This window comes from Panicum hallii, chromosome 2 (assembly GCF_002211085.1).
Source record: "Panicum hallii strain FIL2 chromosome 2, PHallii_v3.1, whole genome shotgun sequence".
NCBI classification, from domain to species: domain Eukaryota; kingdom Viridiplantae; phylum Streptophyta; class Magnoliopsida; order Poales; family Poaceae; genus Panicum; species Panicum hallii.
In genome coordinates, this window is record NC_038043.1 from 55308716 (window position 1) to 55327310 (window position 18595).

Sequence of the window (18595 nt, forward strand, 5' to 3'; positions counted from 1 at the left end):
ATCGGGAAAGCCGTTGGCTTAGGTTCGTTCATTAATGGTGAGCTCCACTTTTGGTTGTTTGACGGTGAAGATTAAAGTGCTCCTACCATTCACTCTCTGTAAATTGTGTTGTTTTTAATGTAGAACAAAATCCAACTTTATACAATTTGGTCAAATTAAATGCAGTAAAATATATCCATTCGTTTCAAATAAAGTACATTTTAAACATATACTGTTAGAAATTAATAATACTTTCGAATAAAAAAACAGCACCCACTGGAGATGAGCATTGGCTGATGAGAAATGGCCTGAGTCACTTACCCTTGAGAAGTCAGATTTTGTCACTTGTTTTTTTAAAAAAAACAATGGTTATAGTTTGTAGGCTACAATATTTTTTTCCCACGCATCATAGAAGCTTGTTGGGCTGTTGGCCGTGCCTAGTTCTGGCTCAACATCATTGCCGGACCCAGAATTTTGCCGTGCCTGTCTGATGCACACCAATGCGAAGCTTATATTTTGCACGAATTTGAAGATCGAAAGCTTCGCTTTGACCGAAAAATGGGAATCGTCCGACGATGAGCCTGCGTTCACATCTGCATGACTGACGCCGATGTCTCCGCGTAGTCTACTCGTAGCAAGCAGAGGCGATCACAGATTGCCAAAAAGTTCCTTGGCCTAACGTGGGGATGGTCCAACAGATGATGAGCAAGCGCACAGCGTGGTTACGGAAATGTTTCTCGGCCACCAAGCTCAAACTATGCAGGACCATCCTTGTGTCCTCGACCAAAACTCGAATCTGCCAACCCGGCCTGTTGCTCGTCTGCGTTCACACACACCTGTGCTGTGCAAATGCAATGCCTTGAACTTTCCTCCCTTTCGCGTCAGGTACACTCGGCTGTCTGCTCGTGGAGTCCCAAGTTTAGAGCACCGATGGCTTTGGCTTTACACGTTCTCTAACCACGGCAGTTTCGTAGAAGCTAAAATTAACCTCCCTACCACTAAACTACACATTGTAGTGACGTGGCCGGTGGCCCTCTGTCACGAGCTGCTCGGAGGAGACGCTCTACCCGCAGGAGTGATCGGGTCGTGCACGGGGCTACGTGATCCACAGATTCCGTTTGCCACACGCTCGTTCACACCCGCCACATCACTATCACTGCACTGCCCCGACAACCACTCCAACAGTCAGCCACGTTCCAAGCAGATAACGTTTTCCATGTGGACCCCGTGACTGCGGCCGGGCCCCACCACTAACCTACAAATAGGGCCACGCCGCGGCACTTTACTCACAGCTCAGCTCGCGGCTCGCGCGCCATCAGTCGTGTCCATCACACAAGCCAAGCAAAGCTCCAATCACTTCCCGAGCCCCGATGGAGCCCACGGGAACGATCCTCTTCGCCTCCGTCGGCGTCACCAGCTTCGGCTTCGACGTCTTCTCCGTCGCCGTGCCGGCCCCCTCGGACGATGGTGCCCCCGACGCGTCGGAGCTCGACGAGAGGCGCCACACGGACGGCGTGTCCGTCAACTTCAACGCGCAGTTCGCGGACGACGCCGGCGACGCGGTCGCGTTCGTCTCCGAGCGGACGGGCGCCGCGGGCCTGTTCCTGTCCCGGCCAGGGTCCGAGCGCCCCGAGCCGCTCCCGGCGGCCGAGGGCAGCCTGTTCCACGACCGCCCCACGGTGCGGGGCGGCCGGGTGTACTTCGTCTCCGCGCACGAGAAGCCGGACCGGCCGTTCCGGAGCTGGGCGGCGGTGTACGCGGCGGGACTGAGCGGCGAGGGCCAGGCGGTGGAGCGGGTCACGCCGCGGGGCGTCGTGGACATGAGCCCCGCCGTGTCAGCATCCGGGGACCTCGTAGCCGTCGCGTCGTACGGGGACCGGCCCTGGGCGTTCGACTTCCAGGTCCTGGAGACGGAGGTCGCCGTGTTCCGCGCGGCCGACCCGGCGCGCCGCGTCGTCGTCGCGGAGCGGGGCGGGTGGCCGACCTGGCACGGGGAGCGCACGCTCTTCTTCCACCGCGTCGCCGACGACGGGTGGTGGAGCGTGTTCCGGGTGGACGTCTCGCCGGAGACCCTCGAGCCCACCGGCGCTGGCGAGCGCCGCGTCACGCCGCCGGGGCTGCACTGCTTCACCCCCGCCGCCGTCGGCCGCGGCGGGGGCCGCTGGATCGCGGTCGCGACGCGGCGGAAGGGGCGCGCGCAGCGGCACGTCGAGCTGTTCGACCTCGAGATCGAGCGCTTCTCCCCGCTCACCGAGCTCCTCAACCCGGAGCTCCACCACTACAACCCCTTCTTCTCGCCGTCGGGCGGGCGCCTCGGGTACCACCGGTTCCGCGGCGCCGGCGCGCCGGGTGAATCGGTGGTCCCCTACCTGCAAACGGTGCGGAGCCCCGTGAGCTCCCTCCGGATGCTCCGCGTGAACGGCACGTTCCCGTCCTTCTCGCCCGACGCGTCGCACATCGCCGTGAACGGCGACTTCTTCGCGACGCCGGGCGTCATGGTCCTCCGGTCCGACGGCACCAGGCGGTGGACGATCAGCAAGGAGCCCGGGTTGTTCTACACCACGTGGAGCCCGAGCGAGCGCGGGGTCGTGTTCACCTCGGCGGGGCCCATCTTCGAGACCCCGAAGGCGACGGTCCGGATCGCGCGGGTGGAGTTCGACCCGAGCGAGCTCACCGACGACCGCAAGGAGGTGGGCGCGACGGTGAGGGCGCTCACCCGCCCCGAGGCCGGCAACGACGCGTTCCCGGCGGTGTCCCCCTGCGGGCGGTGGCTGGTGTTCCGGTCCGGGCGCACGGGGCACAAGAACCTGTACGTGATCGACACGGCGCGCGGCGAGGAGGAGGAGGGCGGCGGCGGGGTGCGGCGTCTGACGGAGGGCGAGTGGATCGACACGATGCCGAGCTGGTCCCCCGACGGGAGCCTGATCGCGTTCTCGTCGAACCGGCACGACCCGGCGAACCCGGCCGTGTTCAGCATCTACCTGGTGCGGCCCGACGGGTCCGGGCTCCGTCGCGTGTACGTGGCCGGGCCCGAGGGCAGCGCGGAGGCGGACCAGGAGCGGATCAACCACGTGTGCTTCAGCCCGGACTCGCGGTGGCTGCTGTTCACGGCGAACCTCGGCGGCGTGATGGCGGAGCCCATCTCGGGGCCCAACCAGTTCCAGCCGTACGGGGACCTGTACGCGTGCCGGCTCGACGGGTCGGGGCTCCTGCGGCTCACCTGCAACGCCTACGAGAACGGGACGCCGGCGTGGGGGCCCGCGAGCGCCGGGCTCGGGGTGGAGGCGCTGTCGCTGGGCGCGCCCGCCGGGGAGGACCCGATGGGCCAGTTCGACGAGCCGCTGTGGCTCACCTGCGACGTCTGAGGAGATCAACGACGACTGTGATGGCGGTCGCTTTTTCACTTTTCCGTGCGCGAGTTATGATTGTGCGTGATGGTAATAAGCTGGATTGGAATAATGATGTTGTTGGGGACGCTTTCCTTTGTTTCGTTGCTGAATGAATAAAAAGGATGCGCTTGCGTGGACTCCATTGTCCATCGTCACTTTTTCAAGTAAAGTTCAGTGTCAGTGGAGTACGGTGTGCTTCTCTTGCTCAGTGACAAGGGCTGGACGTCTTGACACTAGCCTGATCCCGACCTGTAACATCAAAAAAGGGCAAAAAACGATACAAAAGTACTGGTGTTTTGGTGCGAGTAGGCTGCTCTCACTTGCACAAAGAATACCTCTGGCTAGCTAGCCCATTTCCATGTCAGTGGAAAGAATTGGGCCGGGAAACTAGTTAAGCCCATTCTCTTGTGCTGAATGCAGCACGGCCCACTCTAGAACAAACCAAATGCTGCTGCAGCGCCACTGGAGTACTGGACACTGCCACACGGGTTCTGAAGTCTGACGGCCAGACCAGTTAGGCGGCAGGTCAAACGCACCGAGCGCAGGAGCCCGAGGCAGCTGCCACGAGGACGGGTACGCGGCGCCCATGCACCGCGCCGGGTGCCACTTCTCCACGCAGTCCGTCACCGACCTCGGCTACATATGCTGCGCCCAGTGCCTCTCCCGTCTCAAGCAAGGCCTCGCACCTTTGCCAGCAGCGCCCGCCCGCTTGTAACACCAGCAAGTAGCTAGTCGGTACTCGGTAGCTCGCTGCCCCGCAGCTCGACGCACGCCACCATGCCGGGGCTCACCATCGGCGACACCATCCCCAACCTGGAGCTGGACTCCACCCAGGGCCGCATCCGCATCCACGACTTCGTCGGCGACGGCTACGCCATCATCTTCTCCCACCCCGGTACGCGCTTGTCCCTGCCTGCCCCGGCTAGTTGGCTGTCGTCTGTGCGTGCGAAACAATCCTCATCACGGCATCTCGAGATCTGCAGCTGACTTCACGCCGGTGTGCACGACGGAGATGGCGGCGATGGCGGGGTACGCCGAGGAGTTCAAGAAGCGCGGCGTGAAGCTGCTGGGCATCTCCTGCGACGACGTGGCGTCCCACAAGGAGTGGATCAAGGACATCGAGGCCTTCAAGCCGGGGTCCAAGCTGACGTACCCGATCATGGCGGACCCGGATCGCAATGCCATCAGGGAGCTCAACATGGTGGACCCGGACGAGAAGGACGCGCGCGGGGTGAGCCTGCCCTCCCGCACGCTGCACATCGTCGGCCCCGACAAGACGGTGAAGCTGAGCTTCCTGTACCCGGCGTGCACGGGGCGGAACATGGACGAGGTGCTCCGCGCCGTGGACTCGCTGCTGACGGCCGCCAGGCACAAGGGGAAGGTGGCTACCCCGGCCAACTGGAAGCCCGGGGACCGCGCCGTCATCGGGCCCAGCGTCTCCGACGAGGAGGCCAGGAAGCTGTTCCCGGACGGCTTCGAGACCGCCGACCTGCCATCCAAGAAGGGCTACCTCCGCTTCGCCAAGGTCTAGACGACCCGTCGCCGGCGGCGTGGCGTGATGGCGTCTTCTGTGTGATCTGGTGGTGTCTGTGAACTACTAGTAGTGTTGTGTCATGGCTCTGTACGTATGTGTGCCGTGACGTCACCGCCGAGCAGTGGTACGGTGGTGTCAGTAGTAGTGGTATGTACCTGGACCTGGACGGACTTGGCTGAAATGTAACGTGTCGTGCCTGTGTACACATCTGTACGTGTTCGCCCGGCAGTAACCGTACGTGTTTCGATCGGCTGGTATCATATTTATGTGTGCCTGGACAGGCCAGTACGTGTACGCATGCCATGACGCATCATCTACGCGTGCCCGTGTACGTCTCTGGACTGTACATGTTTTGGCAGGCTCCGGTGTTTCAAGTAATAATTGTGAGGTGAGGCCCGAGGGGCGATGATGGAGGTGGATGGCGTGGAGCCCATTCGAGCGGTTCGCTCGTGCGCCCCGTTTGTCGCACGGGACACGCGACACGACCGCGGTGCGGGCAGCGCTGCTCGCGCTTAAATTACTCGCGCTCTCTTCTTGGCTCTGCGTTTGCGTTTCGTCTCTGTTTGCCGAGCAAGTTTGGCTCCTTGTCAGTAACTGGACATCGGCGCAATCCAAGTTCCAGCTGATCCAGAGGAAGGGATTGGAGATTGGTGGAAGAGAAGTCTGGAACTTTTACCACAAGCGTAAAAGCGATCCACAAGCGTAAAAGCGAAGTGTAAAAGCGATCGGTTGCTGCTATCCAGATGTAGATATTGCATGATGAAATCTTTGAAAGGAAAGGAACAGGAGAAGGATCTTCGAGCAGAAGCTGTTGCAGCCACTGCAAGTTTTTCAACTAATCAAGGAGGAGGTTAACCTTGAAAGGGTAGGGTTGCTTGTGGCACCCCGGTGGTGTTTTAGTCTGTATTCACGAGTCGAGTTTCTTTTTTGCTTCATGTAGTCACAACCTCTTGTATTAACTTCAAACTATGCCTTCTCTCCTAAATGCATCGGCAGTGCTCCTGTCTAGTTTAAAAAAACGCTAGTGATTTCAGTATAAACTAGTTATCACTAAATATAAAAACAGGGCAGGGTTAGAACATACTCGTACATGGATGCATGTATGGATACACGCACCGACAACAATAATTAACAATTTTGTGCTGCATGCAAGCAGCCTGATGAACGGTAGACATCCTGAAGACCTGAACAAAAGCGCACTCCAATAGCTGTATGTATGCCTGCACTGTCTAGTAATAATCAAATCAAAATCTAGCTTACAGCTGCAATACATATGTATCAAAATTATCATCTGCAACACTAGCTGTCTACCCGCAGCTGGAGACATGGAGTACCACCGTACCTTGATCCACAAGTCAATTGTGTACTCCTTTTTCGCGGCGCGGCGCTTGAGTTGCTGCCATGTCCCGCATTGACTCGCGCCGTGTCACGGCGACGTGCGCTCCAAAAACATTCCGATCACAGCAGTCAGCGGCACCGCCTTCTTCTTCCTCGCCGTGCCTGGCTATAAATGGACATGGAACACGACAACAACTCTTCGTCCCAGAAGTCCCTGCCTCTCTAACTCCGTCTCTAACACTCGAGCACACAGAAGGCGCAGAGATCGCGAAGCAGCCATGGCCGCTAAGCTCGCCGTCCTCACCGTACTCGCGCTGCTCGGCTCCGTGTCGTGCCAAGCGGGCTACGGCGGCTACGGCTACGGCGGCGGCAATCCCACCCCGCCGACACCCACTTATCCTCCGGCACCCAGCCCACCCACCACTTACCCTTCTCCCACACCAAGCCCTCCTGCCGCTGGGCTGAGGGTCGGATACTACGATGACAAGTGCCCCGGAGCGGAAGGCATCGTCAGGGAGGCCGTGCGCGGCGCCGACGCCGGCATCAAAGCAGGCCTCGTCCGCCTCTTCTTCCATGACTGCTTCGTCCGGGTAAGTTCAACAATCATCACGACTCGCTTCATGTACGGCTTGCATCGAACTACGAGCGCTTCTCCAACTGACAATATGCGACGTTCAGGGCTGCGACGCCTCCGTTCTGCTCCAGCCGACGGACGCCAACCCGCAGCCGGAGATGCTGGGCATCCCGAACCTGAGCCTGCGCGGCTTCGAGGTCATCGACGCGGCGAAGGCCACGCTCGAGGCGGCGTGCCCGGGCGTCGTGTCCTGCGCCGACATCGTCGCCTTCGCCGGCCGCGACGCCAGCTACTTCCTCAGCGGCTACGCGATCAACTTCACAATGCCCGCGGGCCGCTACGACGGCAACGTGTCCCTCGCCAGCGAGACCCTCCCCAACCTGCCCCCGCCCTTCGCCGACGTCCCGCGCCTCAAGGCCATGTTCGCCGCCAAGGGGCTCGACACCGTCGATATGGTCGCGCTCTCCGGCGCGCACAGCATCGGCCGCTCCCACTGCTCGTCCTTCCCCGACCGGCTCCCGCCCAGCAACACCTCGGACATGGACCCCACGCTCGCCGCCAAGCTCCAGGCTGACTGCGCGTCGCCGACCGGCGCCGACAACACGGTGGTGCAGGACTACAAGACCCCCGACCAGCTGGACAGCCAGTACTACATGAATGTGATCAACCACAAGGTGCTCTTCGCGTCGGACGCCGCGCTCCTCAAGTCGAACGAGACGATCCCACTGGTGTACGCAGCCGCCCTCTCTCCGAGGCGCTGGCAGTACAAGTTCGGGGAGGCCATGGTGAAGATGGGCGGCGTCGAGGTGAAGACCGCTGCCAATGGGGAGATCAGGAAGATGTGCGGCTTCATCAACAAGCCGTATTCCGGCTGATGGTCAGAACTACCGTCAGATGGCCGAGGGTTCGAACTTGACGTGTGAGATCGAGAGAACACAACGCGTCTACTCTCCTGTCCACTGTGATATTTCTTTTTTTTCATTCATCATTTCCATTTTCAAATCCTGTTATTCTTTATCCTTCCCCCCTAATGTTGCTTCATTATTTTGTTGCATTTATATGCTGCAAATTTAATTGTACTACCATTTGAGATTCCAGAAAGTACTGAAGCGATATCACTGATGTTTACATACAATCTTCATCAGCAAGGAAACAAAACTTATACGCTTCAGAAGTCCAGAGCTCACTTGTATCATGTCATCAATCATGTGCTTACTAATTTTCTACCTGTATTTTCAAATTACTAACTTTCTACCTGTATAGGCTAACAAAAAAAATTGCTATCTGTATTTATGCTCACATATCATGAGCACAGCTCAGAATTTGACTGCCTGCAAAAGCTGGGAAAGGGATCCAAATCCCTTCTTAAGTTGTCGCCAAGTGACCCCGTTATGAAAAAACAGGGGGGCCTGAAAAGTTTCCGCACCCATATGAGCCCATGAATGACATGGGCCTGCGGCCTACCAGACTCCTTTTGTCTGCCTAAAGAAGGGGGAAATAGAGGTCCTTTTGTGAAGGATTTTTTTTTATTTGATCTTATTTTGTGAAGGATTTCAAATTTCCGGGAATCCTACAGTTTGGTTCTGCGTAAATGATCGCATTCACAAGCTAGAGCTTGATCATTCACACGCCTGCTTATCATGCATCTGAAACCAAGATGATGCCTGGATGGAACAAATATAGTGCTTTGACTGCCTAACTATATTCGGCAACGCATTCAGGCTGAATTGCTGAAGACCAATCTCGCCAGATGCTCCATCACGCTGATCTTCAGTTTTCAGGAAACATTGCAAGGGATACAGGCGCTACTACCCTTGTCATACGCACCGACAGTACAGTTTGCTTTATTTTTCTGAACAAGTAGCCTGAACGATGCAGACACATGGAGCAGCTGTCAAGTAGGATAAGATACTGCCAAGATTTGACTACAGCACAATAGAAACAATGATTAACCTATGATATTATTATTACAGCACAAACGCCACGAAAGAATGAACCAGAATTAGGTGAAAAAAAGTGGATAAAACAACAGGGTCAGAGAGTTCGATCAGTAGTAGGCAGGCGCACGACCGGCCATCCGATCACGTCCTGCTGTTGACGACGCGGCACGCCCTCCTGATCTCACCGGTAGCGGCGGTCTTGACCTCGATGCCGCCCATCTTCACCATGGCCTCCGCGTACTTCTGCTGCCACAGCCACGGGAACATCGCGTACACGCGCACCAGGTAGCCCGTCATGTCCCTCGAGGTGAGCGCGGCGTCCGACGTGAAGAGGACCTTGCGGTCCAGCACGTTCTGGTAGTACTGGTTGTCCAGCTCGTCGGGGGTCTCGTAGTCCTGCACCACCGTGTTGTCGGCGCCGCCTGCCGACGTGCAGTTGGCCTGCAGCTCGGCGGCGAACGCCGGGTCCATGTCGGAGGCGGTGGCGCCGGGAGGGAGGCGGTCGCGGCGGAAGGACGAGCAGTGAGAGCGCCCGATGCTGTGCGCGCCTGAGAGCGTCACCATGTCGAAGGCGTCGAGCCCCTTGTCGGCGAACATCTTCTCCAGCTGCTGCAGTCCGGCGAACGGCGGCGGCAGGTTCGGCAGGGTCTCGCTGGCGAGGGACACGTTCCCGTCGTATCGGCCCGCGGGCATGGCGAAGTCGACGCCGCCGCCGCTGAGGAAGTAGGACGCGTCGCGGGCGGCGAAGGCCGCGACGTCCGCGCACGAGACCGTGCCGGGGCATCTCGCCTCGAGCTCCGCCTTGGCCGCGTCGATCACCTCGTAGCCGCGCAGGCTCGGGAAGTTGGGTATGCCCAACTTCTCCGGCTGCGGGTTGTCGCCGGTCGGGTCGAGCAGAATGGAAGCATCGCAACCCTGAACCGCCACACATCGATCACGGTGCCATTACCGGTTACTACTAATTTACGATCATTAGCATGTGTATTGACTACCGTTGCACAATGTTGCAATGAACGTCTAGCTTGATCGAAGTCTTACACGGACAAAGCAGTCGTGGAAGAAGAGGCGAATAAGCCCTGCTTTCATGCTGGCATCGAAGCTACTTACGTGCTTCCTCACGATTGCCTCCACGTCCACCTGACCACCACATTTCTTCTCGTAGTATCCGACCTTGAGTTTCTTCCCTGCATCATCTGAGCTGGGTGGAGGTGAAGGCAAAGGTGGTGGCGGGCTCGGAATCGATGGAGCATAAGTGGGTGGCTGTGAAGATATAGCTGGTGGTGGATTCGAACTTGTCGGAGGATAGGTCGGTGGCTCTGGTGAGACCATAGGCGGTGGTGGGCTCGGACTAGTCGGAGGAGAAGTAGGTGGCTGTGGAGATATAGCTGGTGGTGGGTTCGAACTCGTCGGAGGAGAAGTAGGTGGCTTTGGGATCACAGGTGGTGGTGGGCTCGGACTCGTGGGTGGCTGACTCGTCGGAGGAGAGGTGGGTTGCTGCGGGATCATAGGTGGTGGTGGACTGGGACTCGTCGAAGGATATGTAGGTGGATGTAGAAGCATAGATGGTGGAGGGCTCATATTTGTCGGAGGATAAGTGGGCGGTGCTAGGGTGCTCGGCGTGTAAGCTGATTGCTGTGGCGCTGGGGCTGGGTTACCAACTCTGTAGCCGGCTTGGCATGAGGCGGAACGGAGCAGCGCGAGCACTGTGAGGACAGTGAGCGTAGTGGCCATCATCGTTGCTTGTCCCTGCTTTGATCGACTTGCTGGCTAGAGAGAGAATGAAGCCGGAACAGTGGGATGAAGAGTGGTCGCCATCGTCTGTCTTATAGCCCCGGCTCGATCTGGAGTGGGAATGTTTTCTGGAGCGCGCACGTTGCGAGCCCTGCGAGTCAACCGATAGAGAACATGGCGAGTAGGTGAGTGAGATCTAGTAGGCAGCAGGGCACAGCCCGGACGGTTGACTTGCTGCTAGTTTGTTTGACATGATAAACCAAAGCATATGCATGGTGGCAGTGCGGTGACTATGCGCCTGACGGCGCAAGTGATGCGTGTTTTCCTGCATCTAATAATAGCAGGGATTCCTTGCGCTTGCGCCCTGGCAGGCGCATTGTTTAAAACATGATAACATGTACATGCAGACATGCTCAGCCAACGCGTCAAGTATTTGGTACTTACACTGACCAGGTAATGTGTCAAGGCCACCTTTTTTTTAAAAAAAAAAAGAAAGTCAAGGCCACTTTGGAATCCAAATTAAAGTGCACGGTCAGAAATACGGGTCGTTATTATGGAATTACGATGGATGAAATGAAACTCAACTGTATGGAGGAGGTTGGATCCGCCAGCTGATCTATATTCTTTCAAATCATCCTGTTCGAAAGAAGAAAAAAAGACAAAAAGGAGGAAAAATTTTCACTTCATTTGGGCCGAAACAGAGTCCCCCGATGCAGCAGGCCACGAGGAGCGACCAGACACAGCAGCAACTGCGGTCCATCACAAACGCTCAATGGGCCTGAAAAGAAAGAAAATATGGACGGGGCCTTTACTGTTTCGATTTGAAAGGATCCATGGACTGTTCCCTTAAGAAATGAACCGTCGCAACGGAACGAATGCAATGATATACTAGTACGAGAATGCAATGGTGTTGTTTGTTAACTGTTGGCAATCACTCTTGCAGTCAAAATTATTAGCAGTGATTTCTTCTGATGCTTGGATATAGACTCCTTTACCATTTTCCCTTTTTTTTATAAAAAGCATTCCATTCCCATTGTTGGGCACTACCCGGTTACGAGCACCTCCATCCAATTCTGCAGTTCGCTGCACTTCGAACCTAAAATCTTTTATCTCGCGTATATCTTGTTTGCCATCCCACCTACACAACACATGTGATTTTGATAGAATTTTGATAGGATGCTTTTCTTTTTTAAACTAACCTATAGAACCCTTTTAGTCCTGGTTGGTAACACTAATCAGAACTAAAGTCTTAACTTTTAGTCCCGGTTGGAGTCTCTAACCAGAACTAATGAGAGACTTTTAGTCCCGGTTGATAGCTCCAACACGGATTAAGGTCCCTTCCATCCCCTCTCGTCCTTTAGCCATTGGATTTGGGATTAATACATTGATTAGTCCCGGGTCTTACAACGTTCCGGAAAAATGCTAAAAACCAATGAGCAGTTTTGTAGCAGCGGGGGACGCCAGCTTACATTACCGAGCGAGTTTACATTTCACCGAGAGCAGCAACCAGCTAGAGTGAGAAATTCCTGATCCAGCTAAATCACATAAATGGCAGACTGTTGCAATACGGGGAGGAGCTAGCAGGATTAATTATTTATGAGGAGCATCGTCCCAGCCACCAATCTAATGGTAGCTAGTTGTAAATCGAGCACTTCTTCCTGATCTCCGCGTCCGCGCCGGGGCTTGTCTTCACCTCGATGTTGCCCATCTTCACCATCGCCGCCGCGAACTCCATCTCCCACCTGCTCCCTAGACCGGCGGCGTAGGTATCCACCAGCGCCGCCGTTTCTGTCGCCCTGAGCGCGGCGTCCGAGTCCAGCAGCACGGCGTTGTCCTTCACGTTCTGGAAGTATTGGCTGTCCAGGACGTCAGGGGTCTTGTAGTCCAGTTTCACCGAGGAGTTACCGCCGCCGCCGCCGCACCTCTGGCGCAGCTCTCCGGCGAGGGTGGCGTTCATGCCCGGACGGCTGGTGGAGACGAACATGCAGCGGGCGTGGCCGATTGTGTGCGCGCCGGAGAGCGTGACCATGTCGTTGGTGTTCAGCCCCTTGGCGGCGAATCTGTTCTTGAGCGTCTCGAGGTCGGAGAAGGGCCCGGGCAGGGGGTCGGTGGTCTCGGAGGCGAGGGACACGCGCCCGTCGAGGCGGCCGGCGGGCATCGCGAAGTTGACCCTGCCGTTGCTGAGGAAGGAGGACGCGTCGCGGGCGGCGAAGGCGACGATGTCCGCGCACGACACGACGTTGGGGCAGGCCGCCTCGAGCGCCGCCTTGGCCTCGTCGATCACGCCGAAGCCGCGAAGGCTCTCTCTGTTGGGTGGGCCAAACATCTCCGATGGGTCGCTGGAGCCGCTCGAGTTCACGAGGAGAACCGAAGCATCACACCCCTGATGAATAATGTATGAGCACGTGGCCACAACACACCCAACGTTGCAAAAACTTACTCCGTCCCACTATTTAAATCAAACTTGTGTTACGTTGGAAGAGAAAAGTTGGTTGAACCCGAACGAAACAGTCGTGGAAGAAGAGACGAATGAGCCCTGCGCCCATGCCAGGTTCTTTGTCGACGGCGTCCCTCACGACCTTCCTCACAATGTCCTCCGCGTTGGGGCACGAATTGTAGTAGCCGACCCTGAGACCTGCCCCTGAGGGGGCAGGACTCGGCCCCTTGAAAATTTTAGGGCTCGGTCTCAAGCCTCCGGGACAGATCAGGCCACCCAGGATTGGGACGGGACGAACCCAACCACCCAGGCAAAGGATGCCGGAGCCCTGCTGGCACTCCACGGACCCGAGGAACGCGAGCAAGGTGATGATCAGGGCGCCAAGTTTAGCAGCCATCTTTGCTTGCTCGGTCTGCTAGCTACAACTACAAGCTGTTGGTTTCTTGCGCCAATGCAATGCAAACTGTGTGTGCTCTCCTCCAGGGGTTACGGGTCCAATTTATAGCTCGTGGCCTGGGTGCTGTCCAGTGTCCATGGCTCGACACAGTGCTCGCACGTTGCGATGGAGGAGGACGCGAATTTCGTCGAAGTCGGCGTAGGGACCGCCGCAGCTGACCAAATAATCCAATCTAGCTAGGCGCCGTCTCAAAAACTCGGCACACGCAGTGAGTGCATGTGCGGTCATTTGACTGCTGGCAGGCTCCGGCCGGACTCCGGAGGATCTGATTTGAAGGTGGAAACTCTTTTTTTAGTTTTAGTACATTTTTGTGTGCTGCAGTACGCTATTACAAAGCTAGCTATTTCTAGAATCTAGGAAGTTTTAAGAAACGCCATTGTCTTACGGCGCCCGGCGAAACTAAAGGGTTTCGCCGGACAAGTGGACGATTTTTCCTTTTCTCTGAATCTGCCTTGGTACGGCCAGTATTGGTGGAGCTGACGAAAATGGCCCATGTGAACAGTACAGGCTTACAATGTTAGTGCATCAAAATTCATGCAACTTGCAAAATTTATAGAAAAATAAATTTAACTCCATATTGCATGAAACACGTAGGAGGCGGAGCCGGCAGAGCTAAAAACGTAGCTCCGGCTCCCTCGGTGCAAGGACCCCTCCTAAGCGTCCCCAAGTCTTGGTCTTGCCGCGCGTGGTGTGTCAGAGCTCTACTGCCTCACGAAGTCATACCGTTGACCATTAAATTACATGGAGATAGTAAATGCATTGTGCATGCACCGGTGAGTATGAAACCTCGCGACCTCCTGTTGGAATCTTTTCGTGCGGTGGTGCTGCTACCAAACGAATTAAAGCGAGTGCATGCAAATAGTACCCCTTATTAGACTCACAAGTCACAGTATGAATGATGAACTGATCACCGCATGCGCGCGCGCGTGTCAGCAGTTGCATCAGAGCACACCCAATTGCAGGTGAACTTTCTCTTTGGGAGAGGGATAGGTAGACTTGACATTGTTAGATCGATGGTACTAATTTCTCAGCTATTTATGAGAAATTGTTTTTTTTTCTCAACTAATTTCTCAGTTGTTTTTTTTTTCCTATCTTAATGGGGTCTAGAAATAAGGAAGGAATGCGAAAAGAAAAAAGCACTGTGGCCGTTCAAATCAGGGTGAAAACTAACAAATAATTAGCGGGTGATATTTAGAAATTCCGTACGCGTGCCTGCGTTTCGAGAGGGAACCACTCTTGCACTGTTCAAAGTGGTTTCTGCTAACTCATCTGGGCCGGTTTCATTCTCGTGTCGACGTGTTCAAGAGCTGAGCGGCCCATCGATGCTCTGATCTACTTAAGCATGGAGAATTTCTTAGTCAGGGAAAAAGCCCATTTGGCTGGTTGGTGGGTGTGGGTGGGTAAACAAGTCACTTCTTTCTTTGGTCCAGAAGAAGAGCCCATTTTCTGGTTGGTGGGTGTGAGTGGTGAAACAAGTCACTTCGTTTCTTTGGTGAGGAGGAGGAGGAGGAGGAGGAGCCTATATTTGCTGCGCGTGCCGTCAACCGAGCTTGCTCTACTCGCGTGCCGGGCGTCTGGCATGCCACTATGGAGTTGTGTCTCCCTGTGTGGGGAACTGGGAAGCTGTCAGCTGTCAGCAGATGGAACGGTAAACTTTTGGAAAATTAACAAAGTAAAACACTAGAATACTCGAAGTAAAATAAGTCCCCTTACAGCAAAATCACAAACTGAAATATATGTGCAATAAAAAGTAGTGAACACAGCACATAGAATGGTATTATTATAAAACACAACAACAAACAACAGCAGTTCATGGTAGTATAGTACTAGGTGAGGAAATAGTCTTCATGCATATCCTCGATCACATGCATGCAGCAGCTACGCACGACCAGGGCAAAGCTAAGCGTTGACTCTCCAGCATAAATCCCTGATCTCGGTTTCGTTGGGGATGCGGGCGGTCTTGACCCCGATGTTGCCCATCTTCACCATCGCCGCCGCGAAGTCGCTCGCCCACCTGCTCGGATTGGCCACGTTAACGTCCACCTGCTGTTTGGTCGCCGGGGACGAGACGAGCACGGCGTCCGAACGGAACAGCACGAACTTGTCGATGTTCTTGTAGTACTGGTTGTCCAGCACGTCGGAGGTCTCGGGGTCCTGGTCCACCCTGTTGTTGGGGCTGCCGGTGCCGTTGCAGTTCTCGTTCAGCCGCCGGGCGTAGTCGGGGTCCATGGCCGACAGGCGGCCGGTGAAGAAGAGGCAGCGGGCGCGGCCGATGCTGTGCGCGCCGGAGAGCGTCACCATGTCGGCGGAGCTGAGGCCCTGGGCGGCGAACATCATCTGGAGCTCCTGGAGGGAGGAGTCCGGGCCGGGCAGCTGGACGGTCTCGTTGGCGAAGGACTCGCGGCCGTCGTAGCGCCCCGCCATCACGGGGAAGCTGATCTTGCCGCCGCTGAGGATGTCGGACGCGTCGCGCGCGGCGAAGGCGAGGATGTCGGCGCACGAGACCACGTTGCGGCCGCCGCAGGCGGCCTTGGTGGCCTCCTTGGCCGCGTCGATCACCTCGAATCCGCGCAGGCTGTCCTTGTTGGGGGGCCCTTCCATCTCCGTGGCGCTCCCCGCGAGGGCCGTGCTCCTGAGGAGAACGGAAGCGTCGCACCCCCGAACGAAGGCGTCGTGGAAGAAGAGACGGATGAGGCCGGCGCCAATGCCGCGCCCCTGCTGGTAGATCGCGTTCTCCACGGCCTTCCTCACGGCCGCCTCCGCGCCGGGGCAGTAGGAGTTGGTGTTGTTGGGGTTGTTGTAGTAGCCGACACTGAGCCCTGCGCCTGTGGGCTCGGCCCTCCAGATCGGAGGAGTGTAGGGCTGGCCCAGGATCCCACAGATCAGGGAGCGCAAGAACACGGGGACCGGCCAACCCACGTAGACGGAGCAACCGGGTCCGGAGCCCAACAGGCCCGCCGAGGGCCCGACGAGGAGCGCAAGCAAGGCGACGAGGACGGCAAGCTTCTTACCAGCGGCAGCCATGGTCGATCGATCTTTGCTCGATCGGCCTGCTAGCTAGCTTAGCTCTGCTGCTGTGGTTTCTTGCTCTGAAGTTGATCGTGTGTGCAGTGTGCTTGTCCTGGGGTGCAATTTATAGGTCCTGGAAAGAAGAGGAGTGTGGCATGGCCACGACATACTGTCTCCATGCTTTGCGGCGGCGCATGTTAGCCAGCCATGGACGCGAAATTCCACCGGAAGGAAGCGCACGTACAGCTCAAGCAGCTGACCGGCGATGCTTCGTCCGAGATCAAGTTGGGCGTTGTTAAGCTCGCCGCGCGGCACACGCGTTCTGATTGCTAGTTTTGGCACCCTCTGATTGGACCCGGGGACGACGGGCGTTGATGATAGGGTGGTCGGGATTCTGCACTCCGGTGCGGCGGTGCATCACTTGATTTTGTATTTGTGATGACCTGTTGTCCATTTTCCAGATGTTCTCTACTAGATGGATAATACAATTGAGAGTAATTCGAACATACATGTGTTCAGCTGTTCACCTTCAGAAAAAGGAGACAATAATGGATATTCTTTAGAATTTTCTAAAATAGCTGACACTCTATTTGGACGTAGGTATTCAGTCTCAGAATTCGGAATTGGGAATTAGCAATTATAACATCCAATTGTAGTTGTTTGGTTGCTTTATAATTCAGAATTGAAATTGGGCCTCAATACCAACCGGCACTCAAAATACTCGCGCACCCTCCCTCAATACCGAGCCATGCCCTTCGTATGGGCAGAATTGCAGCTCGTGCTTCTCCACCCGCAGGCCACTCTTCCCCGCGCACGACACCTTTCCCTGACGCCTCCACCGCTGCCGCGAACCTTCCCTTCTTCCTCGCAGCTGGCGACCCTCCGCTTCTCCCTCGCGGCCGAGGGCCCAGCGCCCCTTCCGTTCTTCCTCGGGGCAGGCCCCTTCCCTTCTTCCTCACAGCTGGCTCCTTCCGTTCTTCCTTGCAGCCGGCTCCCGCCTCTCCGCCATCCGCCCTGCACTGGCCCGCTCCCGCCCCTCATGCTCCTCTGCCCCTCCTGCCCCTCCGCCCTGCGCCAGCCCGCCGTCACTCTCCCACCCCTCCACCCTCGTGATGCGGCCATGCGGTGCGTCCCATCCTCCGCCGTCCCACCCCTGTGCCGTCGTGCTCCCGCCCTGACACATGTGTGCCGCACAGCGCTTCACCGGCCGCACTGCCCTCCGCCCCTCTGCCTCCCCTCGCGGACTCGCGGTGCAGCGCTTCCCCTTTGCCTCCCCTTTTTCTTTCAATTCCATATTTTTACATCCAAACATGAATTGCATTGGATTGCTTCTTAGGATTCCAAAATCCAATAACATGGTCATCCAAACAACATAATTCAAATTATACCCATTTCAATATCATGGTCAATTTGGTATTGAACCCAATTCAATACCATACCCTCCAATAGCTACATTTGGAGCCTAAGAGTTTTTCCTGCTAGTTGCTAATTGGTGTTTCCCTGGTTGTCCAAATTATACTATAACGACAACTATTGGCCACTTGAGAAATATCTTGAAGAAGAGCAATCTTTGACCATTTAAGAAAAACACTCGGAAAATGGTAAACATGTGTTGTAGTTATCGACGTGAGCTTAATAATAATAGACTAAAATATCACTAGGAGATAAAACTGAAAAAAAGACTCATAACGATCGTATTTTGTGCAGGTGATGAATATCTATAATTGTTTTGAGACGTATAACACTCGCAAAAAAAGTTCTGAGACGTATAATGTACCTACGGCGAATTCGCAGTTCCACTCCCATAGACACCCGTACCCGGGTCTACAACTCTGACTTTTCTGCGCCGTCGACGACGACGACGACAGGGATGACGTTTCCCTCTCGGCGCGGCGGCGCATGCAGGTTGCGATGGAGGCACGCGATCGAGATCCCATGAAGATAGGGGAGGGAACATGGCGCTGCGGCCACGAAGCTAGCTAGTTTAGCTCACGTACAGCTCAAGCAGCTGACTCCGGATGCATGTCTACTCCCAATCGTCATCTAGTCGTCGTTGAGCTTCGTTAAAAAATTCGCCCCGCGGCACACGCGCTTGATTATGCTCGAGAGGTTTTATCTAATCGATCCATATTTGCTGGAACAATTATTGCGGTAGGGAGGGATAAGCATGGCATCCGGGACAAAACACAGATATCTTTTTTTTTCTT

At 55.9% G+C, this 18595-nt stretch overlaps 6 protein-coding genes across 7 annotated transcripts; 3 read left to right on the forward strand and 3 right to left on the reverse strand.

Moving 5' to 3' along the window:
- Nucleotides 1-1258: 1258 nt before the first annotated feature.
- Nucleotides 1259-3532, forward strand: LOC112881960. The gene has a single exon (XM_025946893.1). The coding sequence runs from the start codon at nucleotides 1350-1352 to the stop codon at nucleotides 3342-3344; it is 1995 nt and encodes a 664-aa protein (XP_025802678.1). The 5' UTR covers nucleotides 1259-1349; the 3' UTR covers nucleotides 3345-3532.
- Nucleotides 3533-3667: 135 nt separating this feature from the next.
- Nucleotides 3668-5150, forward strand: LOC112881962 (1-Cys peroxiredoxin PER1). Its single transcript, XM_025946896.1, has 2 exons — nucleotides 3668-4263; nucleotides 4352-5150. Exons 1-2 carry the CDS (start codon nucleotides 4146-4148, stop codon nucleotides 4897-4899), a joined length of 666 nt encoding a protein of 221 aa, XP_025802681.1. The 5' UTR covers nucleotides 3668-4145; the 3' UTR covers nucleotides 4900-5150.
- A 1309-nt stretch (nucleotides 5151-6459) lies between these two features.
- LOC112881961 (peroxidase 2-like) lies at nucleotides 6460-7988 on the forward strand. Its single transcript, XM_025946895.1, has 2 exons — nucleotides 6460-6830; nucleotides 6919-7988. The coding sequence occupies exons 1-2, from the start codon at nucleotides 6519-6521 to the stop codon at nucleotides 7687-7689; spliced, it is 1083 nt and encodes a 360-aa protein (XP_025802680.1). The 5' UTR covers nucleotides 6460-6518; the 3' UTR covers nucleotides 7690-7988.
- A 752-nt stretch (nucleotides 7989-8740) lies between these two features.
- Nucleotides 8741-10526, reverse strand: LOC112882286 (peroxidase 2-like). Of its 2 annotated transcripts, none has more exons than XM_025947309.1 (2): nucleotides 9862-10526; nucleotides 8741-9669 (listed from the first exon to the last, which is right to left on the reverse strand). In XM_025947309.1, exons 1-2 carry the CDS (start codon nucleotides 10486-10488, stop codon nucleotides 8896-8898), a joined length of 1401 nt encoding a protein of 466 aa, XP_025803094.1. In that variant the 5' UTR covers nucleotides 10489-10526; the 3' UTR covers nucleotides 8741-8895. The 2 variants fall into 2 exon arrangements, with proteins under 2 accessions (XP_025803094.1, XP_025803093.1); XM_025947308.1 differs by having other exon boundaries at nucleotides 9793-10526.
- Nucleotides 10527-11908: 1382 nt separating this feature from the next.
- Nucleotides 11909-13381, reverse strand: LOC112882110 (peroxidase 2-like). Its single transcript, XM_025947102.1, has 2 exons — nucleotides 12984-13381; nucleotides 11909-12868 (listed from the first exon to the last, which is right to left on the reverse strand). The coding sequence occupies exons 1-2, from the start codon at nucleotides 13317-13319 to the stop codon at nucleotides 12119-12121; spliced, it is 1086 nt and encodes a 361-aa protein (XP_025802887.1). The 5' UTR covers nucleotides 13320-13381; the 3' UTR covers nucleotides 11909-12118.
- Nucleotides 13382-15088: 1707 nt separating this feature from the next.
- On the reverse strand, nucleotides 15089-16475 carry LOC112881986 (peroxidase 2-like). The gene has a single exon (XM_025946925.1). The coding sequence runs from the start codon at nucleotides 16401-16403 to the stop codon at nucleotides 15279-15281; it is 1125 nt and encodes a 374-aa protein (XP_025802710.1). The 5' UTR covers nucleotides 16404-16475; the 3' UTR covers nucleotides 15089-15278.
- Between the last annotated feature and the right edge of the window lie 2120 nt (nucleotides 16476-18595).

Bases quoted from the DNA above. Each gene is read 5' to 3' on its own strand.
- LOC112881960 (XM_025946893.1), top strand. From the start codon at position 1,350: ATGGAGCCCACGGGAACGATCCTCTTCGCCTCCGTCGGCGTCACCAGC.
- LOC112882286 (XM_025947308.1), bottom strand. From the start codon at position 10,488: ATGATGGCCACTACGCTCACTGTCCTCACAGTGCTCGCGCTGCTCCGT. The intron at 9,670-9,792 runs GTAAGACTTCGA...GTGGCGGTTCAG, and splicing joins TCCACGACTGCTTTGTCCGT to GGTTGCGATGCTTCCATTCT.
- LOC112881986 (XM_025946925.1), bottom strand. From the start codon at position 16,403: ATGGCTGCCGCTGGTAAGAAGCTTGCCGTCCTCGTCGCCTTGCTTGCG.
- LOC112881962 (XM_025946896.1), top strand. From the start codon at position 4,146: ATGCCGGGGCTCACCATCGGCGACACCATCCCCAACCTGGAGCTGGAC. The intron at 4,264-4,351 runs GTACGCGCTTGT...CGAGATCTGCAG, and splicing joins CATCATCTTCTCCCACCCCG to CTGACTTCACGCCGGTGTGC.
- LOC112881961 (XM_025946895.1), top strand. From the start codon at position 6,519: ATGGCCGCTAAGCTCGCCGTCCTCACCGTACTCGCGCTGCTCGGCTCC. The intron at 6,831-6,918 runs GTAAGTTCAACA...TGCGACGTTCAG, and splicing joins TCCATGACTGCTTCGTCCGG to GGCTGCGACGCCTCCGTTCT.
- LOC112882110 (XM_025947102.1), bottom strand. From the start codon at position 13,319: ATGGCTGCTAAACTTGGCGCCCTGATCATCACCTTGCTCGCGTTCCTC. The intron at 12,869-12,983 runs GTTCAACCAACT...ATTATTCATCAG, and splicing joins TCCACGACTGTTTCGTTCGG to GGGTGTGATGCTTCGGTTCT.